Consider the following 18,722-nt stretch of genomic DNA (forward strand, 5'->3'; position numbering starts at 1 on the left):
TCAGGCAGGTGGGCTGCAACCTTTATCCCCTTCAATGACTTCTCAGTGGGTAGATTGAAACATGCAGAGCAGTCACAAAAGCCAAGTGGGAGCTGGGGAGGAGGGATTAGATCTTGAGGAATTTTATTTAATTAATCTTTCTGCTAAAGTAATCACATCTCACTTCCCAGACTCTTACCCTTCTAGGTCATGTTTTCTCTATCAAACTGTGAAGTAAGACATAGAATTATATAGCCTTCTTGGTATCTTTGATTTAAAATAAAAACATAAATAATTCTGAAGTGACATGAAAGTATAAATAGATGGGGTAAGAAAATATTTACTGCTGTGTAAACAGCTATCAGTCTGTCAGAGATGTGTGCAGCTGCTGGGTCTCGGTGGGAGGCAGCCTGAGCCTTGCACCTTGAGCCACTTGCGACAAAGGTTTGCATTGATCCCAGATGCTACTTTGAAAACTGAGGGTCGATACATCTCTAGTGTTTGCAGGAAGTCAGAATAAACCCAGAAGCTCCTGTCTGAAATCTGTGCTGGTTTGGCTGTGGAAGGTGTTTTAGGGGTGTAGCAGCTCTAAGTGAAGATTCTGGCTCCAGACACACATTCCAGAACAGAAGGATATTTTGCAGCACCACATTTCAGGGACTAAGGCACCGACCACATTGGGGTAGATCATCAGGCATTAATGTATGGATCCTGGAGCTCTCAAGATGAGGTCTGGCCCCAGGTTCATTCAGGCAGGATGTGCTGCTTTGTCATGCCAATGAAACACAGTCAACAGGATATGAGGATACTGAGATCTCCAGCCTCAGAAAGGGCTACCAAAGGGTCACTGGAAGAAAAGCTGCTCCTTCTATCCCTTCAGAGTGTCTCCTGCTAAGCTTTTCCTTCCAAGAGGTAAAACCAAGGTCAGGGAGCAGGAAGTTATTGAGTTAAAAACTCTGGATTCTGAGGCCATCTGAGAAGTCTACAGCATGGCAATAGGAAAGGTGAGGCTTTGCTGAGAAGAGCTGCTCTTGTGCTGCTGTTGATGCAGGTCTGTTCAGTGAATTTCATCACCCATTGCTGTGTCCCATGAATGGGAAGTATGAGCCAGTTTTTGGATAAATGTCCTGCTCCCATGGGAGAACAGACATCTGAGGAATATGTTTCTCTGAAAATTGAGAAGGCAGAACAACCCAGCCATAATGGTTACTTGAAGCAACCTACTCTGTAAAATACTTTTTCTCCAGATATTCCTGATGATCCCTAATTTATAGTGTCAGGCCTCTCTCCTTAGGGCTTGCAAATAATGAGTAGGTGCAAACGTGAGGTGAGTCGTGGATCCTTCCTAAATCTTGGACTCTGCAAGGAGCCCATGGAGAGCAGTTTGAGTGGCAGAAATGATTGTTTAGTAATAAGAAAACCTGGTGCAGCTCTCTGAGGTCAGTCAGTGGTGTCTGTGATGTCCCAGGCTGCCCTTTGGATGGGAAGGATGAAGCTTGTAAAGTGACACTGCTGCCTGCTCACCACAGTGTCAGCAGGATGGACAAAAAAGGTGCCTCTGGCAGCTCCCAAGTATGTTGGAGCTCTGTAGAAAACTGCAGTTATTGTTTTAATTTCTCAGGCTTGATACAAGCAGGCAGCTCTTTTATCTCCCGGTGATTTTAGGAGTGTAACATGTATGTCAGCCGAGTGGAATTGTGCAGAGGAGTCAGGCTTTTAGCTGTGTGCACTATAGTGCTGTAACATGAACAAGATAGTTTAGTTCTGTCCCTTCAGCTAACTCCAAACTCTGTTACAACCCATCCTCAGGCAGGACAAGCTTTCCTGTGTGCCCTTCCTCCTCGCAGGGCACGGATGTGTCCCCTGTGTGTGCACTGTGGTTGGCCACCTGCAGCCTGGCCTGCCTCTCTCCTCGGGGTCAGGCTCTTGGCTGACTGGGTCAGTCTTCCCCAAATCATTTACTGCAGCCACTCTTAAGCATTTTATAGGCCTTCCTCTTTACTGCCCAGCTTGCAGGTAGCTTATTCCTCCCTCATGAGGCGTATGCTCCATGTTCTGACAGCACACGTGGTCTGGTGTGGAAACAGTCACAGTGCCAAATCCTCTAAATATTGTAAAATTCCAAGACCCAGTCCAGGTCTCCTAAAATAGCATGTCTGAGCAAACTTCCTGGGGCTTTTTAAACAGCCTTCTGATGTGTGTGCTGGGGCACGAATGGAACTGCGGATTTCTGGAGTGTCAAGGGGGCGAGTGTGTGTGTACCCAAATGAGAATATTATGAATGAGTCTCTTCAGAGAAGAACACTGATGAAAAGGACACTGTTAGCAAAAACGACCACAGAAGTATGAGCAAATACTCGAAAGGAAGAACACCCAGGGGGAGTGGGTTCCCACTTTCTAGTGAACTACATTATTTTCTTTTCAGAAGTCATGCTAAATAGGAAAGACTTTCCAGTTTTAGCAAAAAAACTGAAATAATGTCTGTCCTTAGTGTAAGTTCTCCTGGGTGTGAAGACAAGTCCCAGTGTACTTAGGATAAGCCTATGGATTTGTGTCTTAAGGGGAGTTAAGTTAAAAAAGGCTAAGCCCTTCTCTGTCTTCTCTGTTTACATTGCTTCAGCAGCATGTTGTTTAATTATCTCTAATTTTTAATATATTCTCAATTACAGCACCCTAATGATACAGGGCTTGTGCTGTCTTCTCACAAAAAAGATGAAAAAGTGAGGCATGAAGAGGGTGATTTGCACAAGAGTCTTTAAAAGTTGAATTTGTCTCCATTATTTCAGGTTATTGGCCTCTCATACCATTGTCTTCCAATTGGTCATCTACAATATGAACAGAAAGTGAGCTGACAGGGACATTGCCCTCTGTAGTAGTGCGGCTCCACTTTCTTCACACTGAAAACCTCTGTTGGCTTCAGATAAAACTTTCCTGCAGCTCTTGTTGGTAGTTCTGCTTCTCTGGGTTCTTCAGCTCTTTCAAATCAGACTAAAGATCTTTCCTAACCTCTGTCTTGAGTGATTTGTTTCCATCTTCAGTGAGGAGAATTGCACAAAAATGGAAAACAGGGCAGAAAACTTCATGGGCTTTTCTAAAGCATGTCTCAAATTTAGGAACAAAAAGGAAGACATTCTCCCTTTATTTAAACCAATCAAGCTCTGTCATTTCCAGCTCAGGTCTGTTCTCCATCAAGTCACATTCCAAAATTGCTCTTGATAAAGAATTGTAAAGACAAAACAAAGTGAAATACCACTGGCTTTGTACTAACGAACAGGCTACATTTTTCCTCTTGCTAGATGTGTCCCTGAAGGGTATCAAGGGATTTGGCAAAGGTGAAGTGTTCTGGATTTCTCTTTTTTGCTCACCAGCCGGTATCTTCCCTCCTGCCATGAGACTGCTACAGCTGAAGACAGAACTGGCATCTTCATAAAAGGTCTTGCCTCTGGCAGGAAAAGTGCAGCCCAGACTTCAGAGACATGAGGAAGGGCTGTGATTAATCCCTGGCTTTTCTCTGAAGCCTGGGTAGTGGGTATGGTGGACATACGTGGGTAAATGGTTTGCAGATCTTCCCTAACTTGTATTTAATCACACAGACATTCATGGTACTTGTCAGCTGCTCTCCCTTGCAGCACAAGATGGGCTGATCCTGAGTGTCTATTTATAACAAAAGATGGAGCAGGGATGTTTGACGGTGCAGAACGAGGGAGGCTACAAAAAGGAGTTGCAAAGAAGTTAAAGTTGGAAATTAAGGAAGCTGATACTGAAAGTTGCAAGATTGCTTCCAACAGGCAGTTGGAATGCAGCTTGAAGGCTGTTCTCCCTAGGAAAAGAGTGAGAAATTCAAGGCCTGCTTTTTGGGAGTGTTGAATGTTTATGTCAGGAGGGCTGCAGGTGCTGGTGCTCTTATACATAGTAAGTGATTCACCCTGGCATTTCTCACTATCCCAAAGGAAAAGCTGGGTATATGATCCTGGGTTTTCCTTTCTGATGAGTTAAAGTGAATAAATTCCAGAACACCAGATGTTTGGATAAAAGGAGGATATATAGTTATAGTTAGGGTAGCTTTATTCATTTCTCATATAATTTATTGTTTCACCTTTTTTTTTCCCCTTATTGACATTAAATTCTTAGGTGTCATTATTTTGAAGCAACCAAATGGCCCCTTCCAAAGATTTTTTTCATGATCACTGATGAATTTTAGTAACTGAGAGTTCTCAAAATAGAGTTCATGGATTTCAAATTCCTCCACCTTCAAGGAGGAGATAATAACATGGACTCATCTTTATAGAACACTTGTAGGTTTACTGCTACAAAGTCCCACATGTGCCAAATATGTGTTTTGATATTGCACCTGATCTCAATGCTGAAATTACACTGCCAATCCAATTTTTAGGAGCAGCGTCAACAGACCTCACGACTTGAAGTACTTAGCTTTAGGTAGCAGCATTAACAGCCTGGTAGGTGTAATCCTGATTCAACACTCTCCCCCAGATCTGCAAATCTGATATCTCAAACTGTTGTTTTGCATGAGGGTTCTCCATCTGCTCCACTCCTGTCCATCACTGCCCTCCATGCAGGCTTGAGGCAGCCTGGTTTCTTTTACTGTGGAATCCTGTATATGGTGATCAACCCAATGCAATGACTGTTCATAAATCCAGTTTTGCAAGAGACTGGTGAACTCGTAAAAATACTCTAAACAACATTTGAGACGTACTAAATAAAGAGTGAAGCCTTCTTTGATACTTACTGATGTTTACATACCATGTAATTATTATTATCATTGAAAATCCCAACTTCCTCTCTTTGAACATAATGTCTAAACAGGAAAAAGCTAACCTTCCTGTTTGGAGAATTGTTAGTTTCAGAAGAAATATATTTTTTTCCTCTCTTGCTTGCAATTCTCAAAGATTTTATTTTTAATACAAATGAAAAAGACAAACAATAGACTATCTGAAAGGAAGGAAAACCACATGTCTGAAACAATCAGAGTCTGCTATGAATAGATAATCTTTGCACTATGAAATAACTCATGTCATACCTACATTTTGACTTTTGCATATTGGGAAAGGAAATGTAGATTTATTTTTGGCACTCACTGCACTGTATATACACAATACAGAAAACAAAGTTAAGGTTAGAGAGTGAAGAGAAGCCTCCTGTCAATCTGTACAGAGGGGAGGGATCATGTAGGCAGTTGGCCTGGCCCAACAGTAGTTTCTAGATGCGATGCAAGGCTGAATTTAAAACTTCAGGTACCTGCTTGGCATACAGTGTTCTCTGGTTCAAGTCAGTGCTGACATGGCATTTTGGGTAAATCTCACCTCCTAAACTTTGCTTTTGCAGCTTTTAGTTTAGTTAAAGGAAATACTGGTGGAGCAGCACCTGTTCCAGGTGTGTGTGGAATTTTTGATGGCTGCCAGGAGCAGCTTAGTGAGATTGAAGACTGAGACAGACATCTTTGGGAGGCAGAAATCAGAAAACAGGTACCTGAAAGCTGAGTATGAAAAAGTGCTCATACCAAAGGCAGAACGAGCTGTTTGGCATTCCAGAAGTGTTTCGTACCTTCCCAGAGTCTGACAGGCAGCCTAATGGAAAAACCACCAGGAGAGGCCTTGTGAGGACTGAGGATGTCAATTTGTCAGTATTGGAAGTGTTCATATTGTCACTTCTCCTTCATGTTATTTCATTGCAGTCAAGGCTGTAGTCTTGCTGATCCTATTTAACAGCAACTACTGAAACGTCTTGCATGAATGGAAGAGGATATATATGATATAAGATCACTGCCCACAGAGGGCTGGGAAACTGGAAAGGCCTGTCTTTTCTCTATCGTCTTCCTAAAGTTCTTTATTCCATGCCTGACTAATTTAGATGTTCTTCACAACTAAGCAGAAGTTCTGAAATACTTGGGTAATTTCTTGGCTCTTGTATTTACAGACTGTATGAATAGCTACCATTTTTTAATCATGTAGAAAGTGTGAAAATGTGGTCTTACAGGGTGAAATACCAGACATTTATAATTGTTTTCTATTCCTTGGTGGTTTTTTACACCAGTCTCTGATTTTGGAAGCCTTATTTTACAGAGCTGCCTGCTTACTGTTGGCAGTACTAAGGGTAAAGAAACCCTGCCAGTATTTTCTCTGGCTGTTTCCAGGTGGATCTTCTTACTACATTAGGGCATTATGCTTGCTCATGTTCGCAGAGTCAGACCCTAAAGACATACCTTGTTCCTTGTCTGTCTTTGCTTGCTTCATGTTTGCATTTCTCATGGAACCCAAGTGTGCACCCTTCCCAACTTTGTGCTTTTCCAGAGATTTGCATGTGAAGCTTCAGCTCCACTTGCAACCACTCGCTCCTGCCACTCAGTTGTGTCCTTCTCCAGCTGTATTTTCCCAGGCATGGGGCTTTGCTTTGTGATTTACTGGACTGCAGCTCCAGCAAGAAGACAACATGTTAAAGCCATTGTAAAATAATGGGCACCACACGAAATTGAGAAGGTGGGGTCCAATGATCTGAAATGCAGATGGTCGCTGGCAGGGAAAAGGAGAGCTGTCATGCTGAAAAAAGGCCCAGAAGTCAGCAAATGAGCTGAGTTAATGATGTGACACAAGAAAATGAAAGGCAGAGTGTTTCTGGGCAATGCATGTAGGAGTGTCCCTCCTGAGGCTGAGCTCTCTGTAGTTTTATCCATGCTCATGTTTTCCACGCAGGTATTGGGGTGGGAGCAGTGCTGGATACTGACTGTCAGTAGTTAGATCTATCATCTTGTTAATTAACAACATGATACTTTACCAGCATGTGAAACAGTCTCTCTGATTTGGATTAACAAGTATAATTGGACTTCACTGAGAACACTCTGCATGTCAGATGGGAGGGGATGCCTGATCTCACTGTGTGGGAAATAGTAATAACAATGTAAAATGCGAAATAATATGTGGCCATACAATTACTTGCTTCTGTTAGTCTCCATAGGGCTATGTTTGTAGAATCTGGATTCTGGTCCTGAATTTCAAGGAGGAACCCATGCAATCCTTGGACTCTGAGAGGCTGGCTAGATGTCACTGTTGAACAACACTGCCCATTTGACCAGGTAGTGTTTAAAATATATACTGCAGTGGTAGGACTGAGCTTTGCTATTGAATATGTGAGCTGATACCATGGGGCACTAAGTCACTGTCCTCCCCTGTGCTGCTACTGTGAATAAATTCACCAGCTTTCACCTTAATAGCTTGCTTTAGAGCCAGTGCCACACTTCACACCCTATTCTGGACCCTCTCCAACAAATTAATGTTTTTTACTGAGGAAGGTGAGTAAAAATGATGAGAGTATCCTTAACTAAGGAGCCATAAAATTCTGATAGAGCAGTAATGTTCCCAGTGAGCCTGAAGGAAATCCGATCAGTAGTTACGAGGTTGAGGCTCAATTTATGGCCTGAATTCATCAAGCATAGTCATTCTCCATTTTTGTACAGGACGCTTTTGTGGTTCCTGCTGAGCAGAGGAGTATAAAGTCAGCACAAGTCCTTTCTCAACAACTCCCCCGGCTTTGTCATTTGAGATAGCTGACTCTACAGAGGTGGTGATCAGGGTCCTGTGATCTATCTGAAGGCAATTTTTCATCATATAGAACAAGCTGTACCAACTGTATGTGTTCTGAGACTCTCAGGCTTGAAGTTTTTTACTCTTTACAAAGAGTAAAAAATAAAGTTATTTTGGATGTCTTTAAGACTTGACACTGCAGTTATTCATTTGCCTGCAAACCACTTCACAGCCAGGAGTGGTTCAGTATCACATTCTCCAAAAATCCTTTTACTACTTTTTGTGGACCCCTTGCAATAGAATTTTCAAGATGGAGGCTGGACTAATTCTGTATTTCTAAGCTGCCTCTGCAGAAGAAGTTTTCCCATCTGCTTCCAGCACAGGTGTGATCTCTTTAAGCTCTGAAATCGGTTTTTAAGGACAGAGGCAGACAAAGAAATTTCATCCAGGGATTTTATTAAAACCTCCATGTAAAAAGTCAGACCTTTCCAAAGTCTGAAGTAAATGCAAAGCTTACGTAGCCACCTCCTACCAGCAGCATAAGCATGAAATAGACAGAAGCTTTTCAGATGAAATGGAAAAGCCTTGTTTTAAACCATCTCCTGCATCTACTTGTCATTCCTGCACACACAGGTTAGCAGGAGAAAGTTTTGTAAATATACGTTAAGGACATGAAGTGACAGGAGTATTTTGTAAATATGCATTAAGGTCCTAAGTGGAGAGGGCTCTAAATGAACACTTTACCAAAAATATTTTGTGATACTCATTCAAATATAATTTCTTTATATTTCTTTATATTTCTTTCAGGGTGCTTTTAAATCCCCAACTCTTACACCATGCACAGATCCATAGACTGAGCATCTGGACCTGTAGATGATCTTCACTGTACAGATTCATTCCTGCTTTGGCTATCTGCCAGCGGGTTCTATTTGCAATACTCCCTGGTATAGCCTCTGCATTTAAAGGATGCCTATAAATATCTGCACTGGTTGACGGGACAAAAGGAGAAAGAATCGGACATTTTCAGAGAAATGTAAGAAGTGCAGAGAGCTGAAATGCCCGCGGTGGCTTTTCTGGCGGCTCCTGGGGGGCTCTGGGAAGCCACAGGGCTGCTGGTGCTTTCCCAGCCCTCTCCTTGCAGCAGGATTTTCCCCTCTCGCCAGCAGCTGCAGTGCAGGAGACAGGAGGGGCTGAGGAAAGCCGGGCTGTTACCTGAGCCAACAGCGACACCCAGGGCTCCACCAGCACAGTCAACCCCTTCTCCCATCTGCAACCCCTGTCCCATGCTGCCTGGAAAATATTCCAAGATTTAGCCCTTTCCGCCTTCCTGAACGACTACACTTATTGAGAAGGAAGAAGTATATTGCCACAGTAATTTTATCACTAGAAATCATGTATATTGTGCTGAGAGTAAATTAGATCAGCCACAGGCACATCTATATTCCAACGACTGCATTCACACAAAGTGGATTATACTCCTTCATCTCTGTCAAAACAGTTAAGATGATGTTAGTTGTTTGCAGCTAAGGTCGAGGCAGACAACTTATAAAACCTCCCATTCCTGCTTCCTTACTAATGCAAAAAATCTCACTTAGACCACACTGAAATTATTTTGGTAAGCTTTTTTTTAATAAATGCACAGAGTGAACAGTACACTCAAGGAGTATATCATGATCAAAATAATAGGTGCAGGTTCTGTAACAGTGAACACCGAGTCAGACTTTTATTAAAATGACCCTAAACAACCCTTTGAAGACATATACCTGAGCAGACAGCAGTAAAATAATTAGAGAAGAGAGAGCCAGGCATTAACGTCTCTAGAAAACATTTCAATTGAAGCAAGAAAACACCTTAGAATTGATCAGCACACAGGGCATGCTGAGGACAACTCAAATTACACAGTACAATTACAAAGTACAAATATATTTCCCACTCCCAGAATGCAAAAGCCCTGTCACCAGGGTACAGCCTGCACAGCTGCTGAGGTACATTCTTGTTTCCTTTCCAAGCTCAGGCTTGCTTCAGATCCAAAGGGAATACTGGTTCCTCTCTGCAGGGCAGGAGGCAGGTCAAGTGAGAAAGCACCAAAGCTGAACAAGTAGCAAATGTGGTAGACCAACAATTGTAGTTTGAGCACCAAGCAGAGAAGTTGGTGGAGGGGAAGGGCATGAATGGAGTCCAAAGTTTGTATGTTCCAGCTGAGCTGAGGTAAATTGAGAAGAAAATAAACAAATTACATCTGTGTTACACCAATACAAAGCATAACGGTGTGAAACAATGACTGTATTCTGAAACAGAGCATGAAAAGTTACCAGTGCAGCAAGCACAGAATTAGAGCACTTTTGGTCACTCCTGGACAGTACCATGGGCTCTCTTTGAAAAAACAACCATGAGCATCCTTCTCTAGCTGAAACAGACCATTAAGCAGTACTCCAAAAATCAGGAGTAAAGTGCCTGAAGAGGCATCCAAAATGTGAAGCATCGGTGATTCATTCAATTCTTCTGAAACTGCATGTTGTAGTCCCCAAAACCATTGCACTTCCATAAATCTGTTGGTTCCTTTGTCCCTGTGTTCTGAAGGATTTATACTGAAACAGTTATCATTCTGCATGTCCTTTCAAGGAAAGATGAAGCCAACTTCTGTTTATTCCTGCCATGGAACAGTTGGAAATGGGATATTTGCCAGGAACTCACACAGTCAGTGTGAGACAGTTGCTATATGCTGCAGCTCTATACCACTGGTTTGCTTTTGCACTTTTTTTTCCTTCAGAATCTGGCAAGAAAGGTTATCTAAAAACCAATCTACATCTTGATAATCTTCAGGCCACCGCAAACACTGACTCCTCTGTAAGAAGTTTCGAATTGGTTTGTGTTTCTTCAGTTGATACTGAGAAAGTGACCCAACCACTACCATAATGAGGACATCCTTCAGGTCACAAAAGTACCTGCTCTGGGCGAAATTAAAGGCTTCCACACACCACCCATCTTTGAGAAACTGCCTGGTCACAATGCAAATGGTTTTCCTGCTGTTCCAAATGGCATCACGAATATTGTTGATATGTTCTTCTCCAGGCAAGAAATCTCTTTCCTCAAAACACAAGGTAAATCTGTTTTTATCAAAATACTGTGAATCCAAGTGCTTTAGCAAAGAATTCTGGACCCATTCAAAGTCATTTTTGCTGTAGCACAGATATGCATCATATTTGTATTCACTTTTATCTGCTACTTGTGGTTGGTTGTCTATCAGTCTTTTTGTGATGGTTTTATACCAGACGAAACAAATCCCCCGGCAGCGAGTAAAAATGATGACTGCCACCAGGAGCACAAGAATAATGACAGAGAGGATGATGAACAGTGAGAATCTGAGTGTCTCCTGGAGTTCATCTTCATCACAGCCATCGTATGTCAGGTGTGACAGGGGCACCCCTTCAAAGGCAGGGGGGAACACACAGTACCTGTCAGATGGGGAGCCAGCCAGGGTCACATTGGTTTCATTCAGCCACACCAGCAGGCTCTTTAAAGAACAATCACAGATATAACTATTATGTGTTATATCCAGAATACTCAAAGTCATAAAGACTTCAGGCTCAGGGGAAAGCAGCTGGTTTCCAGATAAGTTTAGGTTTGTTAGGCTTTGTGGGAAAAGCCCAGGAGAAAGATAAGACAACAGGTTGGAAGCCAGGTTAAGCCTTTTAAGAGATGTTAGACCTCTAAAAATCTCTTGTGGAAGAGCACTAAGGTAGTTGTTATTCAGATGTAGAACCTGAAGTTTGGGCAATGCCCTAAACACATCCAAACATAAATCTCTCTCCCACACCAGCTGTAACATATTTTCACCTAGATCCATATATACTAACTGATTGTTTTTTACAACATTAGCACGTTTCACACAGTAAGAGAGCCGGTTCTGTTTTAAGAAGATGTACTGCAGATCTGGAATTTGGAAAAGAATATACAAGTCACCTAAGTCTGCCAACCAATTTCTTTGTAATTCGAGGTATGTTGCAGTTATTGCTCTGTCAGGTATAGACATTAGCTTATTGTCACCTAAAAAGGCAGAGGTCAGATGTGGAAAGGAAGGGAGTCTTTTAATGGCATTGTCTCGGAGATCAATTGTTTCCAGATTTGCCAACTGTCTGAATGATTTGTCAACAATCGCCCCAATATGATTATGCTGTAAATCAATATACGTTACACTATGTAGACCCTCAAAAGTATAATCATACAACTCACCCAAAAGGTTACCTGAGAGATTGAGAGTTTTTAGGTTCCCCAAGCCAAAAAATGCTTTCCTTTGGATTTGATTTATCTTGTTTTTGAAAAGGTTCAGTGATTCCAGATTGACAAGACTTTGAAAGATAAAAGAATTGAGAGAGAATATGAAACCCTGTGAAATATCGAAAATTTTAAGATTACTTCTTCCTAGTCCCGCAAAAGTAGAATAATCTGGATTTTTTAAGTTATCAAAGCCAAATCCTGAACCCATTATATGAAAGCTAAATATTAAAGATTTGATTTGAGTCCCTTTAATAGCTGTACAGAAATACTGGAATTTCTCTGTGCTCCAGCCATTGTTACTAAGGTCTAGTGAGCTAAATGTAATATTTTTGAAAGGATTGGAGCATGTGGCCCAGGCCACCTCTTCTGTCTTGTACAAATGATTAAAACGAAGATTGAAAAATAGAAAGTGTTTTCCTTGGAAGCTGGTAAGATTGATTTGACAGAAGTTGGATATCCAGTTGGATTCCAGGTTCACACTTTTCAAGGCTGTTAGATTATAAAATAAGGGATGAGGACGAAGTTCTGTGATTTTATTTCCTGAAAGATCTAATTCTTCTAATGACCTCAAATCTTGAAAGTAAGGTTCTTCCAGGATGGAGTCGTTAAGGGAGTTGTGAAACAGACGGAGGACAGTCAGGATTGGCAAGCCCACAAAAGCATCAAGATCCAGTTGAAGAATCTTATTGTTTCCCAAGTCTAAGACCCGAAGGTTTGGCAGGTTCCTGAATGCTCCTTTTCCTATGGCAACAGGACCGACCAACTGGGTTCCAATTTCCAACAACAACAAGTGTTCCAGCAGTGGAAACGAAGTCACAGTCACTTGTCTGATATAGTTGTAAGTCAGGAAAAGCTTCACTGTATCCTTTGGCACAGGTGGAACATCTGTGAGGTTGCAGAAAAAGTATATGGAGACTTGGGCTTCTGAGTAGCAGCTTCTAGATGCACACACCGCAGCAGCCAGTGACAGGCCAAAGACAAGTAGGAGCTGATGACACGACATCATGAACCTATGTGAAAAAAGTGACAATACTGAGAATTAGTTCTGCAGTTGGCTGTCTTTGCAGTGAGTTTCAGACCACATTTTTAACAGCTGTAGAATAGAGGGCTAATGTCATGTTAAAAATAACTTGTGATTTGGGATTTATCCTTTCTCTGAAGTCTAACAGGCATCACCTGACAGGCTGTTTGGTTAGAACATGCATCCCAAAATGATGTGAGGACCTCTTATGACCTAAAAAGTAACTCTCCTTTATGTTCCTTAAAACCCCACCAGGTAGGAGTAAAAATCTTAGCCTAGCTATTAAAACTGCACCATCGAACTGGTAATGTTGGTGCATTAGCTTAACTCCTTAACTAGTTTTTTTCAAAAAGGCTAAACCAGTTTGGATTGTCTGAGTAAAGTGCAGCCACCCAGTCATCTCAACAGGCAAATGCCACTCTTTCCTTGAGTGCTGTCCTTGTCAGGACTGTCACCTGTTTGAAATTCAAATTGTTGTCACATAGAAGTGCCTAACAGCCATGAATTTTCAAGAAGGGGAACTTCTTTTGGGGCTTCTCAAGCTTCAGATTAACATGACAACGTGAAGTTGGTCTGGAAATGGCTGCAAAATAGTTTTGAAAGTATAGGCAGAAACAAGACTAACAGTGATGGAGCAACTGAAAAAAAGCAGTAGGCTGAAACTGTGCTGCAAGATTTCATGTTATATGAAGAACTACATTTCCCAAATTGTAAATTCCTAAATTTTACAAGAAGGTGCATAGCACAATTTACGCAGCTTGCTGATGAATCCATTTATTCCCACTCTGTATTTTTCTTGCATTTTGCCATCTGTCTGTCTGTTGCCCTTTTTATCTGAGACATAAACCTCTTCAGAGCAAGGAAGGTCTTTTTTATTGAGCATGGTAAAGACCAGAGCAAATTACTAGCCCTAAAGTGGTTGTTTGTGTAGTGCAGTTTAAAAAACCTCCCAATCTTCTAACTAAGATTGAAACCATCTGCTTCTGCTTTTAGCCAAGCATTTATTGAAATGAAATGACAACCCAATAGATGATTTTTTGTGTCCTCACGCACAATCTGCTTAAAGATTGGTAAGTGTGAATTCTTGTAGAACCAAACCCCCAGTGGCCATCTAATGTCTGCAAAGTAAATCTGCTTCAGAGAGGAAAAAGTGGGGCTTTAAACAATTTCTGGTCTGATTTGAGCATGCTTCCCTCTCTAAAAGACAAATACAAACCTCTATGCAGAATATTGCACTATTAAATAAAATTGAATTTAAATTATTCTTATTGCTGCCATGCAATGGAATTCCTGGGAAATCAGAAAGTATGTCAATAGAAGCCACTATGACATTCCCACTGCAAATACCAAAGGAAAGATCCAGCCAATTTTTAGAGACTATCTGCCCCATAGAAAGTACAAAGATACTACAGTACAATCCAGTCTCATAACTGACATGAACCCACTGTATCAAACATTTTTGGTGATGTTCTCCAAGTCATCTGATTGTATTAAAACCTTAACTTGTAGCAGCTTGGACTGCTGGAGTGACCCTGTTAATTTTCACCCTAGAGGCTCAAACACTAAGTGGGAAACCCACATAGCTCACCACTTAAAATAGCCATCTTGTAATTTTTAAGACAATCTCATGTGCTTGAGACAAGCTCTGATCCTCGAAAGTAGAAGACATTAGGGATATATGACCAGAGTTGATTTCTGTAGTCCTGGCATTCAAACTCCATTCATGTTTTGTCTCACTAAGGAATTTAGGATGTGCCGCAAAGGAAATCAAATTGCAGGCAGTGAGTATCAAAACTATTTTATTGAGCATAGTAAAGAACAGAGCAATTTATTAGCCCTAAAGGGGTTGTCTGTGTACTGTACTTTAAGAAAACCATGAAAAAATTTTAGCTTCTTCTATGGGGAATAATTCCAGGTACTAAAAAATAATTGTATTTACTAACTTCTTTTTTGACCTAACATGCACTTTTAAAGGGGGCTTTAAAAGCAGTAAACTATTTAATGTTTGTTGCGACTACAAAATATTGTAGGTTATTAAAAAAGACACAGCTAAACATACAGCAAGTCATTCAAGATGTTGTTTACTTTTTTACTTTTCTCTTTGCTTGAACCATGGAAACAAAACACCAAGTTACGCTTTTAATATTTGATAACTGTTATATTGCTTCTTCTTGACACTTTGATATAAGGTGCTTAGCATAAATAGCTTTAAATTACATTTATCTTTCAGACTTTTACCTTTCCATCCCAGATGAGATGGCTGCTTTTAAAGTTTGGGCAAAATCACAACATCATCAAAAGCAGTGACAAAGAGAAAATACTTTGAAATATTTAACAGATATGTGTACAATAGACATCTAGAAAAAGCTCAGAATGTTTAGAGTGCAAGAATTAGAAAAGGTTGTTTTAAAATTTTAAAATGTAGTTTTATCTTTATTATGAGAATATAAAAAAATGGGAAAATATTCTTAGGGATCTTTTCTTTTACATTGACCTACTTTTCTACATTCTTGTAAGCTAAAAGACCATCTAACAATCTCTTAGAAGTTGTTAAACTCCAACTTTGCTCTGGTCCAGTAATAAGCAAGATTTCACTTGTAAACCCTTTGCTCCCTTTCTGCCTAAGTTATTACCTTCTCCCCTGAATCCATGAGCAGCAGAGGGGTCCTGGCAGTAAGAAATGCCTCTTACTGCTCTCACGAAGGCAGCAAAGATTTGTAATTTATCAGAATCCCATCATGTAGCAGTTTATGCAACTCTTCACCACCGTACATTAGCATGTACAACCTTTTGGGAAGAATATTCTTCCCACAGAATGAGGATCACCCCATTCAATTACATTCATTGTAATTACATTCAATGCAATTACAAATGACATTCAATGGAGATGAAAGGATGTGTAAATGCTTAATTCATAGGAACACAGAGTCACAGAATCTTTAGGGCTGGAAAAGACAATGGAGATCACTGAGTCCAACCTTTGACCAAACACTACCATGCCAACTAAATTGCAGCACTGATTGCCAAGTCCAGCTGTTTCTTGAACACTTCCAGGGATGGTGACTCCCCTGCCTCCCTGGGTTGCCTCTTCCAACGTTTAAACACCCTTTCAGTGAAAAAATTCTTCCTGATGTCCAACCTGAACCTCCCTGGTGGAGCTTGAGTCTACATCCTCTTGTCCTGTCAATTATTGAAAATTTTCATTATTGAAAACTGGAGCACTGAAGTTCAGAGAACCAGAGCCCAGCACGTGAGATTTTGTTTCCTTCTACTGCACTGATGTCGGAATGGGTAAGTAGCAAAGGGAAGGGGGAAAATGGGCTTTGAGTCATCTGGAACTGACCTTCCCTATTGTACTCACTGTTTTAAAACCTGATTTTGCTAATCTGGTTTCAAACCACAGCAAAAGAGGATGGCAACTGGCAGTACCTGAGAGTGGATGTTGTAGCAGTGCCTGTCTATCTCTGCATTGCTGTGTTTGCCTGAGGACACCGAGAGAGACTGACTACTGTCAGTCCAGTCCAGCAGGACCTGGAAGAAAGCTGAAAAGGAGTCCTCAGACTGTCTCTTTCTGTTACTCATGCCAGAGTAGCAACTCTCTCATGGAAATTTAGAAAGCACTTGCTGCTCCCCTTTCAACACCCCCAACAAAAATGCACTGGAAAAGCTGCTGTGCAATTGCTGCTTAAACCCCATGAAATTTCACCTGAACAGACAAATGTGTCTCAATCGCCTTCTTGAGACCTTGGGCACCTTCCAGCCATCCAAAAGATTCTCCCTTGTGCAGCATTCTCTTTATATTCCCAGCTCACAATTCCGTAGGGAAATGAGAATCATTCCTACTTCTTGGAGAAAGGGCAGAACAAATATCTTTGTCTGATGATGCCCTAGTATCATTCATGTTTTTCTCACTCGTGGCAAAAATTAGGATTATCTTTCCCAGAGGCTAGTGATATTCACTGACTGTAAAGAACCATTCATACTTGGTGCTTGGTAAAATTTCTCAGAAAAAAAAAAACCCAAAGACCTTCAAAGAGCATAGCTTTCCTTTTAATCTAACAGAAAGCCTGCTGACAAGGCGTTTGTAATATTTATTTAGGCCATAAAAAAGATCATGAAAGATATATTGCAAAACAGTAAGACTTTGTTCCTAGACTGGTCAGATAAAGGCCAACTGCTATTGTGAAAATTTGTATTGCTGCTGTTATCTGATTAGATCAAATCTACTTACTGGAACAAAAATAAAGCCCCAAGCTTTTGCCTGGGCTTTAGGCCATCATAATATATGCATTTGTGCTCATAAAAGTTGTGCAGTGTAAACACACTTTTTGTCATGGGGCCCCTTTAGCCAATTAAGATCTAAAAAAGAAACAATTTCATTCATCTGATGATTAATGAATGTGCCCCATCCCACCTCCTTGGCCTCTCCCTTAAGTTGCCAGGATGCTTAAAGCAAATGCAGCATACTTCCTCTTCAAATCAGGAAGCATCTTACAAGGTAATTGAGCACTGTGACAGTTCCTATCATCGATGGAGAAAAGCATAAGGCAATAAGGCATTTAATGACCTGCCAGAGCAGAAGGACCATAAAAGCCAGTGCTGGTTTGGGTGTAATGATCTACTTCCTGTTTGTATTTATTTGTTTGTTTTGATATCCCATCAGATCATATGATGAGATGCAAACACACAGAGACAGATGTGATTCCACTAATTATAGTGGAACAGTTCTTTACAAGAGAGCAGTCCCCAGAAGGGTAGAAAAATAAAGACTAAAACATACTCTGGTCTATTCTGTGGAGGACAGGAGTAAATTGGGCAGGCAGAGAGAGAGTGCCCTAGCCCCAGACTCAACTTTTGGCCCTAGCTCAGCTTTTTTTTAGCCTGTAGCACTGTTTGAGTGTGTCTCTGCTGAGCAGGGCCAGCTGGGTTGTTTGTTCCAGCAGGGCCCCCAGGAGTGGGCACTGCTCCATGAGCCAGCCCTGGGCAGCCCAGCTCTGCCCTGTGTGTCACAGGGCACCATGAAGGCAGAAAGGGCCTCAGAAGAGGACCAGCAACCAATCTTCCAGGCCCTAAGGAAATAGGACTCCAGTGAAGATTCATATGGAGGTTTGTCATTTGGTGGGGTTTTTTTTTGTTTGTTGTTTGTTTTTCCAAAATTTTTGCTGCTGTCGTTTTCCAGCAGTGACACTGGTTCACAGCTGCACAAACCACCTGTGGGCAGTCACAGTCACCACTCAGGTATTCCTACATCTTGAGGCCATGTTTTCCTTACTCTTTGCAAGCTGTCATGTGAGAACTGCCTGGTCTACATTAGAAGCTACTTCGGAGGACAATAAGTTTCCTTCCTGTTAGCTTCCCTTCCCTCTTTGCTGTAACTTTGGACTGTGTTTTTTCAGAAACTGGATTTAGCCCAAGGACACAATGTTCTTTTTTTTTGTGCCTGCAGGATAATTAGAAGCAGCCAGACTTTAAGCTCTCACCTGGAAAAGATCAAAGTGATAATAGGCAAGGAGTCTTAGGAATGACAGTCAAGTTTTTAAGTTACAGGAAGCCAGCTTTCACACGATACAGAAATTCTTCAGGAAGCAGTGAATTCTTGACCAAGTGAAGAAGCAACATTCAAAATGTAACTCCTAGGGTCACAAGCAGAGCTCTGTACAATTCTTTTTAAAGGTCTCACCTTTTTATAAACCTCATCAGTGCTGTCATGCCTATGAAACAGTTGTCAGGCATAAAACAGTGGTAATGGTTTGGAAGCCAGAAGTCAGCAAAGATGAGTAACAGTGACCAGCCAGAGGGGGAATGGCATGGTTACCACCCCTGCACTTCTGGGACCGAATCTTGGCACAGTATTTATTAAAGAACTATTAAAAAATGCGGAAACAGATTCTTGAATATGCGTAGCCAAA

The 18,722-nt window shown here is 41.3% G+C and overlaps 1 protein-coding gene across 1 annotated transcript; it reads right to left on the bottom strand.

Annotated features, from left to right (window-relative positions):
• Nucleotides 1-8,679: 8,679 nt before the first annotated feature.
• Nucleotides 8,680-12,938, bottom strand: TLR5 (toll like receptor 5). The gene has a single exon (XM_066316256.1). It carries the CDS (start codon nt 12,796-12,798, stop codon nt 10,213-10,215), a length of 2,586 nt encoding a protein of 861 aa, XP_066172353.1. The 5' UTR covers nt 12,799-12,938; the 3' UTR covers nt 8,680-10,212.
• Nucleotides 12,939-18,722: the final 5,784 nt, after the last annotated feature.

Source organism: Sylvia atricapilla, chromosome 3, assembly GCF_009819655.1.
Source record: "Sylvia atricapilla isolate bSylAtr1 chromosome 3, bSylAtr1.pri, whole genome shotgun sequence".
Taxonomy (NCBI): domain Eukaryota; kingdom Metazoa; phylum Chordata; class Aves; order Passeriformes; family Sylviidae; genus Sylvia; species Sylvia atricapilla.

Bases quoted from the DNA above. Each gene is read 5' to 3' on its own strand.
- TLR5 (XM_066316256.1), bottom strand. From the start codon at position 12,798: ATGATGTCGTGTCATCAGCTCCTACTTGTCTTTGGCCTGTCACTGGCT.